The sequence below is a fragment of the Neovison vison genome, chromosome 3 (assembly GCF_020171115.1).
Source record: "Neovison vison isolate M4711 chromosome 3, ASM_NN_V1, whole genome shotgun sequence".
NCBI lineage: Eukaryota > Metazoa > Chordata > Mammalia > Carnivora > Mustelidae > Neogale > Neogale vison.
Genome location: NC_058093.1, coordinates 217,940,299 through 217,958,871, shown reverse-complemented (window position 1 = coordinate 217,958,871; position 18,573 = coordinate 217,940,299). Strand labels below are relative to the sequence as shown.

The following is an 18,573-nucleotide window of genomic DNA, read 5'->3' as shown; positions in this document are numbered from 1 at the left end:
ATAAAGCATCTTACTGGGCAGAGTTTACTGGGTGGCTCTGGCTTCTTGACCACTGGAGTCTTGATGGCTCTGGGAGCAGGGACCTCCCGAGGGCTCTTGGAGTTGGGTAGCAGAGATGGTGACAGTGGCTGCACCACAGGGGTGGTCCGGGGCGGAGTCTTAACCGGTGTGTTAGCAGGTTTTCGGGGTGCCTCCGGTGGTTGTAGCACCCTAGATGTACTGGCCTCCTCCCGAGCTGCCAGGGCAGGAGGTTTTGGGGTGCTGCTGATGACAGGAGCCTTTCGGGGCTGGCTGGCTGGCCTGGGAGGTTGCAGGGAAGGGGGTCTGCTCGGGGCATTCTTGATCACAGCAGGTAAAGGAGGTGACCGAGGTCGCTGAGGTCTACGTGCAGGTTCCTAAAAGAGAACAAGAGAGTAAGAACACTGAACATAGCGTGAGACACCTAAGAAAAAGCCCTTCCCTTTCTCCTGGGCCTTACCTCAGCAGAAGGTCTGGTGGTCACTTCCAAAGGCAATTTCTTCAGGTCAGCTTGGGAGCGGATAGGTGTGGTTTTCTGCACAGCAAACATGATGATGAGGCTGTTTGAATGTCTTGGAACATTCAAGGATACTCTGCATCCCTACTATGTGGCTGGGACAGTATGCATATAAAAAAGAAAACCTAGGCCACAGTCCTACTATTGTAAGACTCCCATTCTCACTGGGGAGACAAAAAATACCCTAAATCATCAGCAAACTACAGGATTTTATGTGATTAATATAGCAATTCAGAGACCAGGAAAAAGTGTCAATGAATTAAATTCCTATAAAAGAAGCCAGAAAAGGTAAGAAAAGCCTCTTGGAAAAGGTCAGAAAGGATGAGTAGGATTCAGCAGACATAGTGGCAGGCCTAAGACATCCAGATTGGTGTAACATCTGCACATAAACTGAAGCCAGAAAAGAAAAAGCTTTTTATAATAAAAATGATAAAGGATTAATATCATAAACACACCTCAAAAACCTGACAAATATGAAAAAAATAAGAATAAGCTATCCTGAAAAAACAAATTGATGAATAAAAAAATTGTCGAATTTAAAAATATGAAGGAAATTCAAATTATAAGATGTGTATCTTTGCCTATTAAATTGCAAAATATTTTAAAATAAATGTACTGCTTGTAAAAAACAGAAATTAATATATATTCTGGAGAATAACTTGGAAGTAGTTATAAAAAAGCCGTAAGATTTTACAAACCCTCTTACTCTTTCAAATTCACTTCTGAAAAAGTGTCTCAAGAAAAGTATGCACTAGGGACGCCTTGGTGGCTTGGTTGGTTGATCATGATCCCAACGTCCTGGGATCGAGTCCCGCATCGGGCTCCTTGCTCAGCAGGGAGCCTGCTTCTCTCTCTGCCTCTGCCTGTCACTCTGTCTGCCTGTGCTCACTCTCGCTCCTCTCTCTCTCTCTGACAAATAAATAAATAAAATCTTAAAAAAAAAAAAAGTATGCACTAAAGATCATGTATCATGATGCATAGTTTCCATATTTTTATTATAAAATATATATTTATGTACACATAGGTAGTCATAAAAAGTTAGGATATGTTAGTTGATGGCAGTTACCTCTCTGATAGGATACTTATTTTCTGACCACATTGGAATACATAAACAAAATAGCTAGCTCTGTCCACTGCCCATGACCCACACACCTGCAGGGCTTCTAGCTTTTCCTGCTGCTGGCGAATTTTCTCTGTCAACTGCTTCTGCTTCTCTTCTTGTGTCTTTAGGTCCTTTCTGAATGTCCCCAGGGGAACCTTCTGCTTCTGTTCAGAAGCCTCACATCTGTAGAAAGAGGGTGTTAGGGAGGTGATGGCAAAACAGGGCCCTAAGTAGGACATGGTCCCTCCTCTTCGACCAACCCATGCTCTCTCTCACCATAGCAACAACCTCAGGGTTCCCAAATGTACAGAATGAATACTCACTGCAGGACAGACATCTATTCTTATTTCCAGGGCACTTATTATTTGCAGCAAGACAGAGATGTGAGGATATCAGCACTGACCTCAAGATGCACAGCGAGTTATTTACCCAAAAGGTAGAGAGAATACAGTAGGGAGATAAGAGATACCCACAATCTCCTTGTTAGAGCAAGTGCTCACCGGTCCTGCTCAGGATCAGGGTTCATGGAGCAAACCCAGGTGTCAGGGTAATCTTTTTCCACAGAACTCAGCTGGAAGGGGAGGGTTCGCCACTTCAGACACAAATCTGTGACACAGAAAACACCCCCACAAACATCAGCCTTGCCCCGTAACAATCTTTAGTAAACAGGTTCCTCCCAACCAAGCCCAAGGCAAAGATGCCCCCAACTTTCCTGGCAAAGATCTTTATGCTGGCTACAACTCTGCCTTGCAGAATATTAATTCTTCTCAGGGATGGTGATTCCAGCAAGAAGAGACATTTTATATCGTGGACTTTTCAATGTTCCCAGCCTCTCTCCCTCCTCTAACAGGATCCTGGCTAAATCATCACTCACACCATTAAGAATGTGGCACCAAAGTTAGGCTCCGTGGGTTAGATACACTCTGCCTCATTCAGGAGGGACAGGTGGACTTGACACAGCCCCAAGGCTGAGCTCTCAGGGCCACCACCAGACTCATCTCCAGTGGGACCCAGAGTCCATGAAAGTCAAGTCAGGAGGCCAGCAAGGGGACAAAGAGAAGAGGGTCATGGATTATGGTGGAGAGTCAGAAGGAAGTTCTGACCACTGGCTCACCACACTGGATGGTGGTTGGGATTTCCATAGCTCTCCGACGCTTGTAACGTAGCTCACTGGATGGGGGCTGGTTCCAGTTGGCAGAGAGGTAGCCAAACTCATCCCAGAACTTGATGATTCCCCTCTGGGCTGGAAAGGAAACACCCACACATATTAGAAGCCAGCCTCTTGCTCTTCCTAAATTTATACCCTTGGGCACTAAGGGTCTCCTAAGATAAGAAGTGAACAGAAAGGGAATTACCAATGGCAATGTCCTTCCAGTACTGTGCCAGATGCTCCCCCATCGCCCGCAGCAGGTGCCGGTACTCCTTGGCATCAGCAAAGTCCTGCTTGTTGTGTGTAGGTTCCAGGACCAGGTAGGGCACGTCAACAACCCCAACAACCCCACCGCATGCCCTGAAGGGAGAAAGAAGACAGTTCTGTCATCCCACTGGCCCACTCACCACCTTGGGCTGAAAAGCTCTTGGTGGGCAATACTCACATGCCTCCTTCAAGCTGTGGGCCCACTTTCTCATACATCTTGATCAGGCGGCTACAGTTATAGATGAACATGCCATCCAGGTCCCGGTGTTCAATGTTGACCCCAAAGACAAAATTCAGTTCCTTAGGTTCTTTAAGTGCTCTGAGAAGACACAAGATAAACGTAAACTGATCAACCCATTAACAGACAAACACCATCTTCTTTAAGGTATGTGAGCTTAAGCTTAAACTTGAGACATGTTAAGTAAGAAATTTTGCACTTCCAAATGTGTAACCCATCAGACCTGGTAGGGGTATGGTGCTGTGCAGTGACTCTAAGAATCCCTAATTAAAAGCATGTGACTATGGCTGGCTTCTGGTAGCAAAACAGGGATGTTAAGATTTAAGTATGAATGGGATACTGTGAAGCTGCTGCAAATCTGTGTGAAGATAGTTACATGGTGGGCTAAATACAAGGTCATACCTAGTCCACTAATATGACAGTAATTAATTCTAAAAAGGTAAAAATTCACTAGAACAATGAACATGTATGTGAGAGAAGAGACCCTCATGTGATGAGTAACAAAATCATGGAGTTGAAAAGTGGATTAATAAGCAGTGCACTAACTCAGAAGAATCCGGGAACCTATATGCTTGTGGCAGGAAGGCCAAGAAACAGCAACTTGGGAAATGACCAGAGTTCCGAGAAACTCCAGACATAAAACGGGATATGGAGATAATCTAATGAGCTAGGGCAAGTGCCCATTCTCCAAAACTCAATCTACAGCATTACTCCTTATTTTAACCTGGGATAAAATATTAAGAGTAAATAGTACCAGAAGGTACTAATATAAAGAAGTTTTAAGATGGTATTTCTAAAAATGGTCTGTGTATTACAAGTTTTGTATAACTAGCATCATATATATATGATGTATCTATACATAATATATATACTTATATATGGTATATATTATTAAATATATATATTTAAAGGATATATCCTTTAAATGAAAAAGAGAAAAAAGAAAAAATGAAGAGAAAAAAGGAGAGAGAAGGAAGGAAGGGAGAGGAAAAAAAAAAGAAAAAACAGAGGGAGGAATGGGAATGGCCAGGAAGGAAGGTCTGGTGTTCTATTCCAGGGATTGGCCCTGCCCTGACTTTTCCTACCTCAGGAGAAAACCTACAGTGGGCACTGACAAGCATTTGGGACCACAACATCACTGGCTCTCTCAAAGCAACCTTTGTGATAGAACAGCAAACTCACAAGGTGGGGAGGATTCCTGAAGCTCTTTAATTGTCAATAATGAGTACAAACGTTACATAATTTTAAAAAACAAAAAGCCAGGGACACCTGGGTGGCTCAGTTGGTTAAGCGGCTGCCTACAGCTAGGGTCATGATCCCAGGGTCCTGGGATCAAGCCATGTATATGGCTCCTTGCTCAGCAGGGAGCCTGCTTCTCACCCTGCCTACCGCTCCCCCTGCTTGTGTGTGTTCTCACTCTTTCTCTCTGGCAAATAAATAAATAAATAAATAAATCTTAAAAACAAAACACCCACAAAAGCCAGCCCTGGCACTCACCGTTGCTTGGCTTCCTTGATCCGCTTCTTGACATCTGCTTCTCTGCGCAGGGTAATGGCTGTGTTTTGGACCTGCCGCAACATCACCTGGAAACATACGTTGGCACCAAGTGAGGGGAGGAGGTGCTGTGGGCCATAGCAGGCAATATTATAATCACCATCTGAAACTTCTGTTTAAATCACATGGATTCAGAACCACACTTAGAGATTTACTTCTTTTCTACAGAAAAATGACCTTAATGGGGACAAACTCCCAAAAGTTGTGCTTTACCTGACCAGGCTGAAATGAAGGAGGAAACACCCCCAACTGAAATAATAGTGTCAGACAGAGGGGTAAAGAACTGCTCAGACCCCTTCAGGTATGTGACCTGGGGCAAGTGACCATCTTCACTTCAATTTCCCTTTCTATAAACTGAGAATACTAACAGTGGCCACTCCATATTGTCGTTAGGATGTTGAAATGATTAGCCAAGATTCTGCCATACAGTGTGTTCAATAATGATTACGGAAACATCTTAACGTCCCATTTTGCAGCTTTAGGGCGAGGGGTTCACAACTAGCTTGGGGCTGAGCCTGGCCAGCTCTGGGATCCTAATACCAGAAATGTTAGACAACAGCTGCTCGGATTTGGGGCCTTACCCTGGAGTCCCGCGTGAGGTCTCCACCTAGGCGAACTTCTAAGGTCCGAGCTTTGCTCTCTGCCTCCCGTGCCTTCTCCTCAGCTAAAATCCAGAAGAAGCCATAATTAAAGAATACAAAGGTTCAAAAACTTTTAGTCATCCTTCCTGAATCCCACCGTGCAGTACCCACTGGGCAAGATGTATGTACACTGCAAAGGAACAAAAGAGCTGCCTCCAACCTCTCTGCCTCGAATGCAGAGTCAGTACAAAAAGGAAAATCCTTTTGTTTGGAGGCCTCAAACAAAACAGGCACTATTTATACTTTAGACATTTTTTTTTTTAACTTTACAAACGAACCAGAACAGGTCAAAAACTGCCCAAGGCAACCAGAGTTACATCCTCAGCAGGAGCTGGAAGGCATCAAAGTCCTCAGCCAATCACTCTCCATCAAGCTGCCAAGAAGCCCCGTCACCATGAGAAACCTTGAGATTTTTGCCCTGGAGTCAGGAAAACTAATTTCACAAGTATTTGGGCCAAAGGAAAGTGTGAGATTCTTCACTCTGGGCAAATCAAGGAGTTGGTGCTAATTTAGGTAAGTCCCTAAAAATGGCTGATAAAGTAGAGTCTGGGGGAAAATATGCTGAGAGGATTGGCATGCAAGGGGAGGGGTGCAAGAGGAACTAGACCAGTGGTTCAGAAGAACCTGCCCCTGGGTGCTAGCTAGACAGAGCTTTTTTTGGATCCTGCTTTGGCCAGAAGTATCCCCCAGACAACCCCAACCTGATCCCACCTCCTGCCCAGGGGGCAGGGAGTGCACATTACCAATCCGCGCTACATGCTCAGCTTTCTTCACCTCCTGCTCTGCGCGAGTCTTGAAACGGCTTGATGTGTACTTGTACATCCTGAACAGGGGAAAAAGCAACCTGAAGACCCAAGCAGCAGCAGGGTAGGGCAGCAACCTGTGCAACTCAAGAAGCACCCTGCCGTTCCTGCTTCCTTCCAGGCTGCACTATATTCATGATGAGTCAAAAACAAACTTATTTTAGGGCGCCTGGTTGGTTCAGTTCGTTAAGCGACTGCCTTTGGCTCAGGTCATGATCCTGGAGTCCCGGTATTAAGTCCCACATAGGCCTCCCTGCTCAGTGGAGAGTCTGCTTCTCTCTCTGACCCTCTCCTGTCTCGTGCTCCCCCTCACTCATTCTCTCAAAAAAAACCAACAAAACAAAAACAAAAACTTAGTTCAGCAAAATCCTCAACTCCTTATTCCACTTTCCCCTTGCTCCATCTTTGATAAGCAACCTCACTACTCACCAGATGTGTCAATAATCCCACAGAAGAAACAAATCTCAGCAATCAGCCAGGGCCTTTGCTCTCTCCTGTGAGTATCTAAAGGTCACTTGGCCCTAAAGCTGAGAGGCTCAGTTCATTGTGCCAGGTAGGGCACCCTCCATGTCACAGAACTCACACTCAGAAAGCTTCAACAGCCAATCTTCACAGCTCACCAGCCATCTGTGCCCCCTCCTCAAGACTTAGAAGTTTCTATGCAGTAAATCACAAGGAGCTTAAAGGCCCAAATGCAGTCAACACTGTCAGAGCCTCTTATCATCATCACTCCTACCATCACCCCAACAATGCCTATAAGAAATACAGCCACAGCCCCATTCTCAGCTCAAGGGAACAGTGGACCAGGGTGGGGAGGCCCCTACCTGGGCTTATATAGGCAGCAGGAGAGCCTCTTGGTCTGCACCTTGTGCCCATGGATGAAGATCCGCATCCGGGGATCAATATAGAGCACAGCAGCATAGGCACGGAAGGAGCGCCGCTCTGGCTTCCTAGAGGTGGCAGGAATGGAAGAGTGCTATCACCCACCCACAACCAGCTTGGCCAAAGAAATGGCAAGACAGCCTCTCTGCAAACCCTCCACCTCATATCCTGGATTTTCTCACCACCCTGAAGGGCTGCTGCCTCAATGTGGGATGCACACCCCTCAAATCCCCAGCATAGGCACTCCATAGACACCTGACCCAGCCCTACCACTGGCCCCACCACAGACCCAGCAAATCCTCCCCCACCTCTAAGGCTGTTTCCAAATCAAGGAGTCAGGGCAAGAGATCATTAATCTTTTCTTTGGCTTAGCTGTGGAGCTGCTATCCTATTTGTCCTGCTTGTGGTAAGAAAATATGGAGTGCTCAGCTTCATCAACTCCAGTACTGGGAAATTCAGGGAATGAGCTCTCCCTCCCCCTTTCGCTAAACTCACCTCCTGAGCTCTCTCCCTGAGAAAATGAACACCAGTTCTAAGACTTCCCTCCCTTCTCAGCCACACTCACGTGCCCTCTGGGGAAGTCTCTGCCATCTGGATATCTCTTGGATTTGAGATTATGTCTAGCTCTGGCTCTCCATTATCCATGAGTTTGAGATTGAAGATGATCACCAGTGTTCCTGGGAAAGAAATCCTCCTTTTGTTCTGCTAGGCACCACCTGCCCATCCCCACACCATTCATGGCTCTGGAGCTCCTAGATTCTAGGGACTGTAGGCTCAATCCTACTTACCACTGTCCCCAGGAATCTTCATGAATTGAGTCATAACTTCCTCTTCATTGCGGAAGGGAGAATACTTGTAGATGAGCTCTGTCTCAATGGCAAACTTCTCCACATTGTCTGTGACAGGTTCCCGGGTCCGAGCATTCCAGGTGGGCAATGGGACTATCACCTTTGGAGAAAGCACAGGCAGACACTGATGGAAGACCCAGAACAGCTTCCCTCAAAATGTACCCCCCATCTTGTCCCTCTCCACAGTGGCTCCACACTGCCCCACTGCCCCAGAGGAGAGATCCAAGCTTTGTAGCCTGACATCAGAGGCTCTCTGACTTCTGCCCTTTCCAAGACTCAGCCTCACAGCACTAGGTCCTCTGGGATATTCTGATTTATGCCCTGGAGGTCTTTGCACGGGCAGTTCCCTGCTTGGGATGGCCCTGGCCATTCTCCTAATTTGGTGTTAATTCTACTCTTTCTACTACTGAAAAGATATCTGTACTTATCTAGTGAATCTGAAGATACCTATAAACATACAACTCAGCAATTCCACTCCAGAACCTGGCAGTGTGTCCTGTATATAGGTACCAGCAACCAATTTAGAATGGATAAATTATACTATCATATATTTACACAACGGAGTAGTGTGCAGTAATGACAATGAACAAACTAACAGCTATTAGCATCAACATGGATGGATCTCAAAAACAATGCTATGTGAGGGGCGACTGGTTGGCTCAGTTGGTTAAGTGTCTGACTCCTGATATTGACTCAGGTTATGATCTCAGGGTTGTGAGATCAAGCCCCATCTTGGGCTCTGAGCTGGGCATAAAGCCTGCTTGAGATTCTTTCTTTCCCTGCCCCTCCCCCTACTAAAACAAAAACAACAAAAAATTGTTACATGAAAAAGACAAAATAGAAAAAAAAAATCAATCTTATGGTATGAGCCCACTTACATAAACACAAAATAGACAAAACTAAACTATTCAAGAACGCATACACAACACAGGTGCCAAAACTATAAAGAGAACAAGGAAATAATCATTACAAAAGTTACCTGAAGGTGGTTCCTTCAGAGGTGCAGTAAGGAATGCAGCTAGTGAGGGGACACACTGGGGGCTTCTAGTATCAGTCTATTAGGACAGCTACCTAAGTGTTCACTTTTTAATTATCCTCTCAACTGTACCTGCATTTTTAAAAAGATTTTATTTATTTGACAGAGAGAGATCACAAGTAGGCAGAGAGGCAGGCAGAGAGAGAGCAGGAAGCAGGCTCCCTGCTGAGCAGAGGGCCTGATGCAGGCCTCTATCCCAGAGAACCCTGGGATCATGACCTGAGCCAGAGGCTTAACCCACAGAACCACCCAGGTGCCCTGTATCTGTATTTTGATATACTATTTCATACTATGGAATTTAATCTTATGTTTTTAAAATTCCTACCTTCGTCAATTAAACTTCAATAAAACTGAAGGGAAAAAATCCTACTCTTTCTTCTAAAACCCCACCCTCGAGTGCCACACCCTTTAGATGTGGCTCCTCTCTCAGCCAGGTGCCCAGGAGTCCTGTGGATAGCTAACATTTGATTCCCTCTGTAAAGCAAACCAGTCTCAGCCACCTCGAAGGTTCAAATCAAACCGCCTACTCTGAGAATAAAGGGGTTCTATATTTTAAGAAGTGTCAGGGTGACACTTACTGTTAAGGGTTCTGAGACATTTTACTGTTTTCTAAGAACCTTTATTCCTAATGGTATTCATCCCTAGAGCTCGTTTGGACACATTCCTACTCAGTAGAAAATGATCTTATTTTGAAATCTTGGCTGAGTTTGTGCTAGAGTACAATCCAAAATAGTGACCTTCTAGCACCAAGTAAGGAAAAAACTTAAACCTAGCTTTTTCAACCAAGGAACTGAGTTCCATTTGTGTTCTATGAATCTATACCTGACTCTGCAACCCCCATTCTTCACAACAGCCCAGGTGACAACAGCATTACTTTATTTTTTTTTATTCTATTCAAATTATTTTAATTTCACAACAGCATTACTTTAAACAGCATACATTTCCACTGGCACCTATCCCAGTCATCTGAACACTTCTTTAATTTCAATGTCACCACTCTCCTAGTTTTCCTCCTACGTATCTCCTCATTCCTGTCTCTTGTGCCACCTGTCCTCTCCCTGGAGAAGAGCATCTCTGAGATCCCAGGTCCTCTTCTCACTGTGTACACCCCTTTAGGTGAGCTCATCTGCTACCAAGGATCCCAGAGCCCAGGCCTCCCCAGAAGCTCACGACCCAGACTTAACTTTTCAGGGGAACTTACACTTTTCACCAAAGAGCAAGGCGCCACTCTCATTCTTTACCAGCTCTAAACAGCTGACATCATGCGCCAGCAGCCACACCAGAACCAACATCATTCATGACCTTCCTTCCTCTCTCCACTAATCAAACACCAGATTTGTGGGCCTCGCATGCTTAAAGGACCTCCCTGCTTCGGTCCTGCCAGGCCACAAACAGCTAGGGAATCTCGACCAATCTACTCCAACACCTGCCTTTCTCTCCTCTTTTTTTTTTTTTTGAGACCGAGAGTGAGAGCAGGCAGGGAAGGGGAAAGGGAGAGAGAGAATCTAAAGCAGGCTATGCACTGGGCATAGCCCAATGGAGGCTCAATCTCAGGAGCCTGAGATCTTGACATGAGGTAAAATCGAGAGTCAGATCATGCCCCACAAAACTGATCTTTTTAAAAGAGAATCTGATACTGCCACACCACCTTTACTTAAAAGATCAAACCTGACCTATCCCTCCTGCTCTCCAGAGGCCACCACCTTTCTTCAGGTAGCCCCTCTGCCAAGTCCGATCCCACAGCCCTCACCAGCCCTCAGGGCCTTCAACAGGCTACTTCCATGGACTTGACCACCTTCCTCTCACTACCCACAGTCCATCAGGAAACATTCCTGAAAACCACAGCCTGGACAAAAGTTCTCCTGCCCTACCTTCTCCCAGGAACCTATTCATTCCAGCTATAGCACTTCTCTCACTGCATGTATGATGGATGAACTGACACTGTGCACCAAAAAGGCAAACAAATCCATGGCTTGCCAAGTAAAGGTGGTAGGGAAAAACAGCCTTTCATTCCCACCATGAACTAATTTGTTATGATTTAAGCTCACATCTAATAGGGCCAGCACAAATTAAATCACAGCTAACTAAGAGAGATTGAAACCGTAACTAAATTCACCTATCTCAGGATTTCTCTCTGCAGACCCTCTCAGTCCCTTCTGTACAGCTCTGGTCACCGTTTCTCACACATGAAAGGAGAAAGAGTCCAGACTGAGGCTGGGCAGACTAGTCTCTGATCCCCTCTCTGGCGAGGAAGCACATACCTCACCAGACGAGCTCCGTAGATGTCTTAACCACCAGGCCACAAAGAGACTCAACCGAGCATGTGTTTAGCTTAATAATTAACTAATTAATGTTTTAAAATCAGAATACTCTAGATTCATTAGGACTTCTTTCCAGCATAGCAATGATGAGCTGGGGCTAAGTGTCATCTGTCATTTAGCAAAGAACTTAACCATGATAGTTTCAATATACTTTCCTGCTTCATTACCTGCCCAGGCCCCACAGGTACCTGACTTGTACCTTCTGATATAGACCATTAAAGCAACAAATTTCTTAAAAAGGAAAATACAATCATAGCACATTTCACAAAATCACCATCATACGAGAAAGACAGTGCTTTTCCTATTGTAAGTTCTTTTTTTTTTTTTTTTAAAGATTTTATTTATTTATTTAAGAGAGAGACAGTGAGAGAGAACATGAGTGAGGAGAAGGTCAGAGGGAGAAGCAGACTCCCCATGGAGCTGGGAGCCTGATGTGGGACTCGATCCCGGGACTCCAGGATCATGACCTGAGCCGAAGACAGTCGTCCAACCTACTGAGCCACCCAGGCGCCCCTATTATGAGTTCTTATTATTACTGCAGATTGTGCTCTCCACCCATAGTCAAGAAGCCAAAACATTCCCCTTGATAAAACAACTCTTCATACTGACACCCCAACAGACTAAATTCAGGCTGCAGGTCTATAGAGAAGTTACAAATCCAACTCTTGGTTCCTGCCATTTGATGGCCTCATTCTCGGAAACAGGACAACTATTCTCTAAAGCTTTGAGATTTTTTTTCTTTATTTTTCTTTTTTATTTTTATTAACATATAATGTATTATTTGCCCCAGGGGTACAGGTCTGTGGATCCTCAGGCTTACACATTTCACAGCACTCACCATAGCATATACCCTCCCCCATGTCTATAACCTATACCCCCAGCACCTATCCCTACACCCCCATCCCCCAGCAACCCTCAGTTTGTTTTGTGAGAGTAAGAGCCTCTTATGGTTTGTCTCCCTCCTGATCCCATCTTGTTTCATTTTTTCCTTCCCTATGTCAACCCCTGCCCCGCCTCTCAAATTCCTCGTATCAGAGATCATATGATAATTGTCTTTCTCTAACTGACTTACTTCACTCAGCATAATGCCCTCTAGTTCCATCCACATCATTGCAAAAGAGATTTCATTTCCTTTGATGGCTGCATAGTATTCCTGTGTGTGTGTGTGTGTGTGTGTGTACACACATACGTATACACACACACATACCACATCTTCTTTATCCATTCATCTGTTGATGGACATCTAGGTTCTTTCCATAGTTTGGCTATTGTGGACACTGCTGCTATAAACATTCGGGTGCATGTGCCCCTTCAGATCACTACATTTGTAGCTTTAGGGTAAATACCCCGTAGTGCGATTGCTGGGTTGTAGGGTTAAAGCTTTGAAATTTTTAACTCCTCTTGCACTAAGAACTCTGCCTAACCCCTCAACAAGTTAATCCAAACAGATAATCCCACAAGGAGAGCATGGCTGCAATCCTGCAAACCCAATAAGCACAGCATGGCAAATAACCTAGGCAGACCCAGGAAATGTGAAATGATGACTCAAACCATGAGGCTAGGACCTACTTCATCAATGCCTTCTTCCTCATGAAAGGTCCGAGACAAAAAGAGGCAGGTCATGGTGTCTTCCTTCTTAGTGAAGAGTATAAAATCCTTCCCGATGCGCATTGAGCCCCTGAAAGGAAAGCAAAAATGGGTTATTCTCCCAGGGATTCAAAAACTCACCTGAAAAAAGAGCGAATTCACCCTCTGGACATGACTGAAACTGCCTTTGGAAAGCTCTCCTCAAGACCTCCCTTCCTCACAGGACTCTGAGATGAGGTCCACAGTCCTCATTCCCTCTGCTCTTACATAAGCCTTCATCATTCCTCACAATTAGCATGACCCTGCTTACCCTCCAAACAACGCTTCCTCACCACCCTTCTAGGGTACATTCACCACAGATCACCAGCCCCAAGTTTAACTCCTGACCTGCTGCCAAAACAGCAAGTAACCCCTGCTGCCCATGCACCAGGTTCATCTCAGCTACACAAGGGCTGCTGTACTCTCTGTGCCACCATCCAATTTCCAGGAACTAATACCTTCAACACATCATCTTCCATGCTGACCACATCCAGTTCCCATCTGGTCCTTCCTTTGTTGACACAAATTCCTTCTCATTCACTCATCAAATGGCAGCACCATCAAGGGCACAGCCCACAATCTACACTAAGTCCTCAAAAAAAAAAACAAAACAAAACAAACAAACAAACAAACAAACCAACCACAAAAAAAACGGTATGATCCCAAGGCTAAGCCAAATACAGGGGCTAACTATACGCAATATAATTCTTAATCATAGTTTTTAAGGAGGCCTATAATTGGTTCATATCCTATAACCTCAACTATCTTCTGTCTCAAAATGGTTTTGCCACTTCAAGCTCATTATGACCTAGGCGGTCCCTGCTCTTAGATGCAGCTGGTTTCTGGGAAATGTGCCTTGAGGCTGGGTTCCACAAGGCAAAAGTCTAAATGGAATCAACTGCTTCCTTCCTCTGCTTAGCCACATTAAATCAGGTGAGGAACAGGCAAGGACAGGCCTTTCTGGGCAACAGGAACAGGGCAGAAGTTCCAACAGTTCATTGCCCACTGAACAATGGGGCTGTTTAGCTCCTTTCTTCGAAGCAGCTTCTGGGGCTTTATGGCTATTATCTCATTAGTCTTCATAATACCCCAGGGAGGAGATGGCAGTGGGAAGCCTCATTACTTTCTTCTACATACAAATACAAACCAGGCTGGCATGCCAAACACACAAATGAATGCCATGTCCCATTTTCCCAAATGCTCAGGAAAACGCCCAGGACACTATCCAGAGACACCCCGGGGGCTGCCAAGTTCTCTTTCTCCTCCTCCAGTTCCCAAGATGCTGGCAATGCTCCTTCCTCTGACAGATTTCACAGCCCTCCTCCTTCTCCCCTGAAGCTTACGGATAGCAAAATGAGGCATATTACCTTCCCTTCTGTCAAAGCTTGCTCTTGCCCTAATTTGGCAAAAACTCTCACTTTGTGCTTCTTTATTCTCTCTTTGATCCTGACCTTGGAGCTAAGAGCAACAACCCCAAAAATGCCACTTCTCTGCTGGCTTCCTTGCTTCTCAGCCCTATTCTCACCACAAATCACTCCCTTCTGAAACTCTTTTTCAACTTCTGAATTGGTTTCAAAATAAGTACACTCTCAACACTAGATGGCTCCAACTGAATGCATCCTTTATAAAACTCAGTCTACTAAAATATGTTAATGATAACACTTGCAACTTCCCAGTCTTCTAAGCACAGTTAGAGTCCTATTTTGTTTGCTCCTCAAACTTGCTCTGTAAGGTAGAAAGTCAGAGAACAGAATTGCATTTTCTAGATTAGAAAACACATATGCAGAGACATGAAAGAGCTTGCCTGAGGTCACAAAACTGCTAAGATCAGGTAGAAGGAGACTGGACTACAATCCAGATGGGAAGTCAGGACTTCTTTCACACTGACACTAAGAGACCTCAGTTATTGGGATTTAGGGCACCAGCACCAGAACAATGGGGAACCTACCTATAGACTCCTAGGCCCTACCCTAGATCTAGCTATTCAGACCAGGAATCTGCCATGGAAAGATCAAAGGAGAAATAAAGTAAGAATCCAGAAACTAGTCTAAGGCTCTCAAGGCAATAAGAGCATTTAATCCTTAACTTACTTAGCACATATTTATAATCCCAATTTACAAAAAGGATGCTAAAGCTCAGAGAAATAATTCAGTGGCTGAGGTGAGATCTGAACTTTAATTTGTATGACTGAAGTGAGATGGGTAACCGCTCCAGCTCTGCAGTCAAAAGGACCTGGTTCATATCTCAGCTCTACACTTGGGATACACTTTTATACCTTTTATAAGATATAAAATTTTTATATTTTTATACCTTGGGCTACACTTTTATACCTCTGGGAAAATCACTTCATCCCCATAAATCTCAAATTCCTCATTGGAAAATGAGAATAAATAAGAATAGAAGGAATAAATAAGATCATTCAAGTAAAGTTTTTAGCAAAGTGCCTGGCACATGGTAAGAACTTGTTACTACCATTTGGTTTCTCCCCTGAAAGACAAAAAGTCCAGGTACCATGTCCCCGATGTCTCTGGAAGCACTCTCTTTCCTTGCCAAAGCATGCTGCATGCGAGGGACAACTGATACTGCTGACTGACCAAAGCACCACGCTCTCTCGAACAAAACAACACGTTTCCACAGCAAGACTGGAAATGTGACTCAGAATTCCATTTGTACAAATTCCAATTCCACTAAATCTTATTCCATCCAAAGGTATGTACAGCTGGAAGTGAGCATTTCAGAAATAGAAACCTTTCTCTTGGGGCTTCACTCAAAACCAGAACAACACATTCCAAACACCAAACAAGTGGGAACCAAGGGCTGAGAAAGAAGTCCCAAGGGTTCTGAAGACATTAGGTATGTCCCTGCTACAGGGTCTAGCAGGACACAGAAGTGGAGACCATGTCCTCTGAGAGGGAGGATTCAGATCTCCATTACTCACCCTGGATCCCCAATGCCTGGTCAAAGCATGACATGTGGCGGGTGACAGGAAACACTGCAATGCCATGAAGCAACCCCTTTAGCATCTCAGATACATCCTAACCCCACAAAACAACCACTTGCATCCTCAAACCAAAGGGTAAAAATAAGAATTTTCATCAGGAGGAGAGATGCAACTCCACAGCACACTGTCAAGAGAAACCTACAGTTTGCTTCTCTCACCCCAAATGGTTTAGGATGTTCATTCTTTCAATCTGTAAGGAAAACCTGGCTGTACAGAAGTTGCTAAGTTCCCAAACTACTACTTCTTTCCGACCTTTCCTCTGCTCCAGAAGGATAAGGAACAGAAAAGTTTTCACTGGACAGCAGCAGGGCAGTATTGCTTAATTCTGTACTGAGTCCTATGACAGGCTTCTAGTATACTTACGATTTTAACCCATTCCCATACTGCCCAATCTGGGTGGACTCAGGAGTTCGCTTGGCCGACTTCCCAAACTGGATCACACTGGCAGCATCACCTGAAGTCACAGGTACAAAGAAAGTGAAAGCATTTACATTTCTTCCCCAGGATCCTCAAAAATCAAAGGTTTGAGCCTCGCTAAATCTAAGCAGGGCTATGCGTCTACTAAAACCACCTTCCAAGGAAATTCAGAACCATGAGGCAAATGGAAACAACCTCTGACTGGCCTGTCAGTACCACCATCACTATGCCCTTATTCTATTACCAGAACATGGTATGTATGAAGGCTGAGGGAGGCCTCTGTAGTTCCTGCTCCAGGGTGTTGTGCAAGCTGATAAACACAATGTCAAGAGACGGGTAATCTGACTGACTTCAGGCTGCCATTCAGATCCTATCTCCCATGCTAGGACAAGACCTGGCAAATCCATTAGTGGAATTAAGCCTGAGATGTTGCAACAGACCTCTCTCTCTCCAGGTGTATCTTCTAGTCACAACAGTAAGGCAACAGAAAAACAACACAGTAAGTATTTAGTAAAAAGAGTTACATCCTCCCCAAAATAAGAAATCATCTCTGGGACGCCTGGGTGGCTCAGTTGGTTGGACGACTGCCTTCGGCTCGGGTCATGATCCCGGAGTCCCGGGATCGAGTCCTGCATCAGGCTCCCAGCTCCACGGGGAGTCTGCTTCTCCCTCTGACCTTCTCCTTGCTCATGCTCTCTCTCACTGTCTCCCTCTCAAATAAATAAATAAAATCTTTAAAAAAAAAAAATCATCTCATCACTTACTTGGATCCATTCCTGCTCCATCATCCAAAAAGCAAAGCATAAATCCTCCTCGAAGGTCCTCTCGCCTTTCTGTAAAAGAAGCGGTTGTCATTACTGGGTAGTTACTTACCTACCAGGTAATTACCTACCAGGAATTACCAATGGTAGTTCCACCAGAGGGTGGAAACATGTGTAAGGTCAGAAGGTAGATCAATGTGACATTTGACCCAAAAAGGTTAGGACAAACCTAGCTCCTCCTTCTAATAGCCCTAGCTAGTGTAAGGTAAATGTCAGGGCCCTTGAGGGTGGGCATTACTATCAAATGTTCTCCAATATTTTCTAGTTAATGACAAAGACAAGACTCTTTGAAGGCAGGAAATACCTGGTCCACTAGACTAACCACCAAGCAGGGAACCCAACTCAGGGATTGATACCAGGACTCTGAGGTCATGACCCGAGCCCACTGTCTGAGTCACCCAGGCACCCCTGAATATGCATCTATTTTATAAAAGCCTCAATCATCTTACTGTCTCTCTCTACCTGGATTACTTCCACCTCTACCCTCTGCCATGGGTCCCAGGGCACTAAAGCACTCCAACTACTACACATTGTACATTGCCAACACTGCTCAAATTCAACAGGGCCATCTTCTTTGTGGGTTAAATCTGGAGTAGCCTTCAGACAAGATGATCAAGCCAGACATGCTGTGGGTACAGTGGTGGCAGTTACTAGCCACAGAAATTTCTAAGTCTATGTATGACTATCCCCAGGCTAACTTGAGTTTCTGGGGTATCTGTACTCATTGCCACATCCTCTGCTTGCAATGGGTCCTTGAAATGGCTCCCTAACCTAGAAATGAGATGGCACAAGATGCAGTGAGAGCTGCCTGGTCCCAGTTGGACTTGCTTGACTGGAAGGAGGAATAGTCTTTTGACAAGAGGATTAAGTCCTTTGATAGTGCAGCCACGGCAGGGCTTCCTGGTTGACAGGAGGGGAACAACCTGGCTGCCATTTCAGTGGTGCAAGAACCTCTTCTTTCAGTAACTGTCTTCTGCAGCAGCAGGTGGTTACTCTAAGTAGTCTGGGTCTAAACATGTCACAAACACTAAAGAAGAGATTCCCAAATTGGGAAGGGGGTGATACTGGAGTTTTCAAGGTGCCTATAACCAATGATAAAGATAATGTGACAAAGGAGGAACAGCACAGGCCTTGGAATCAGGAGAGCACTTCTACTAAAAGGCAAGAGGTATTCGTAAAGTACTATAGGGACAAACCCAAGTCTGCTTTAGAGCCTAGTTCCTGAGTACTTTTTTGTGTCTGTAAGCTGTGGTTCACCAACTTTAAGCTGAGGAATCCCAGTTTAAAATACTCTTTGTCCGGGACGCCTGGGTGGTTCAGTTGGTTAAGCA

The 18,573-nt window shown here is 44.9% G+C and overlaps 1 protein-coding gene across 3 annotated transcripts in view; it reads right to left on the bottom strand.

The window, feature by feature from the left end:
- The window catches only part of MORC2 (MORC family CW-type zinc finger 2), a 42,794-nt gene that overhangs the window by 9,083 nt on the left and 15,138 nt on the right, over positions 1-18,573 (bottom strand). For all 3 annotated transcript variants that reach the window (XM_044243903.1, XM_044243905.1, XM_044243904.1), the window contains exons 4-19: positions 17,186-17,254; positions 16,368-16,458; positions 12,947-13,055; positions 7,961-8,120; positions 7,738-7,849; positions 7,115-7,240; positions 6,231-6,310; positions 5,428-5,510; positions 4,790-4,875; positions 3,233-3,373; positions 2,993-3,147; positions 2,752-2,880; positions 2,138-2,243; positions 1,688-1,820; positions 479-553; positions 15-395 (exon numbers count right to left, since the gene is read on the bottom strand). In XM_044243903.1, the coding sequence (XP_044099838.1) occupies positions 15-395; positions 479-553; positions 1,688-1,820; positions 2,138-2,243; positions 2,752-2,880; positions 2,993-3,147; positions 3,233-3,373; positions 4,790-4,875; positions 5,428-5,510; positions 6,231-6,310; positions 7,115-7,240; positions 7,738-7,849; positions 7,961-8,120; positions 12,947-13,055; positions 16,368-16,458; positions 17,186-17,254 (2,036 nt within the window). The remainder of the gene's footprint in view (positions 1-14; positions 396-478; positions 554-1,687; positions 1,821-2,137; positions 2,244-2,751; positions 2,881-2,992; positions 3,148-3,232; positions 3,374-4,789; positions 4,876-5,427; positions 5,511-6,230; positions 6,311-7,114; positions 7,241-7,737; positions 7,850-7,960; positions 8,121-12,946; positions 13,056-16,367; positions 16,459-17,185; positions 17,255-18,573) is intronic.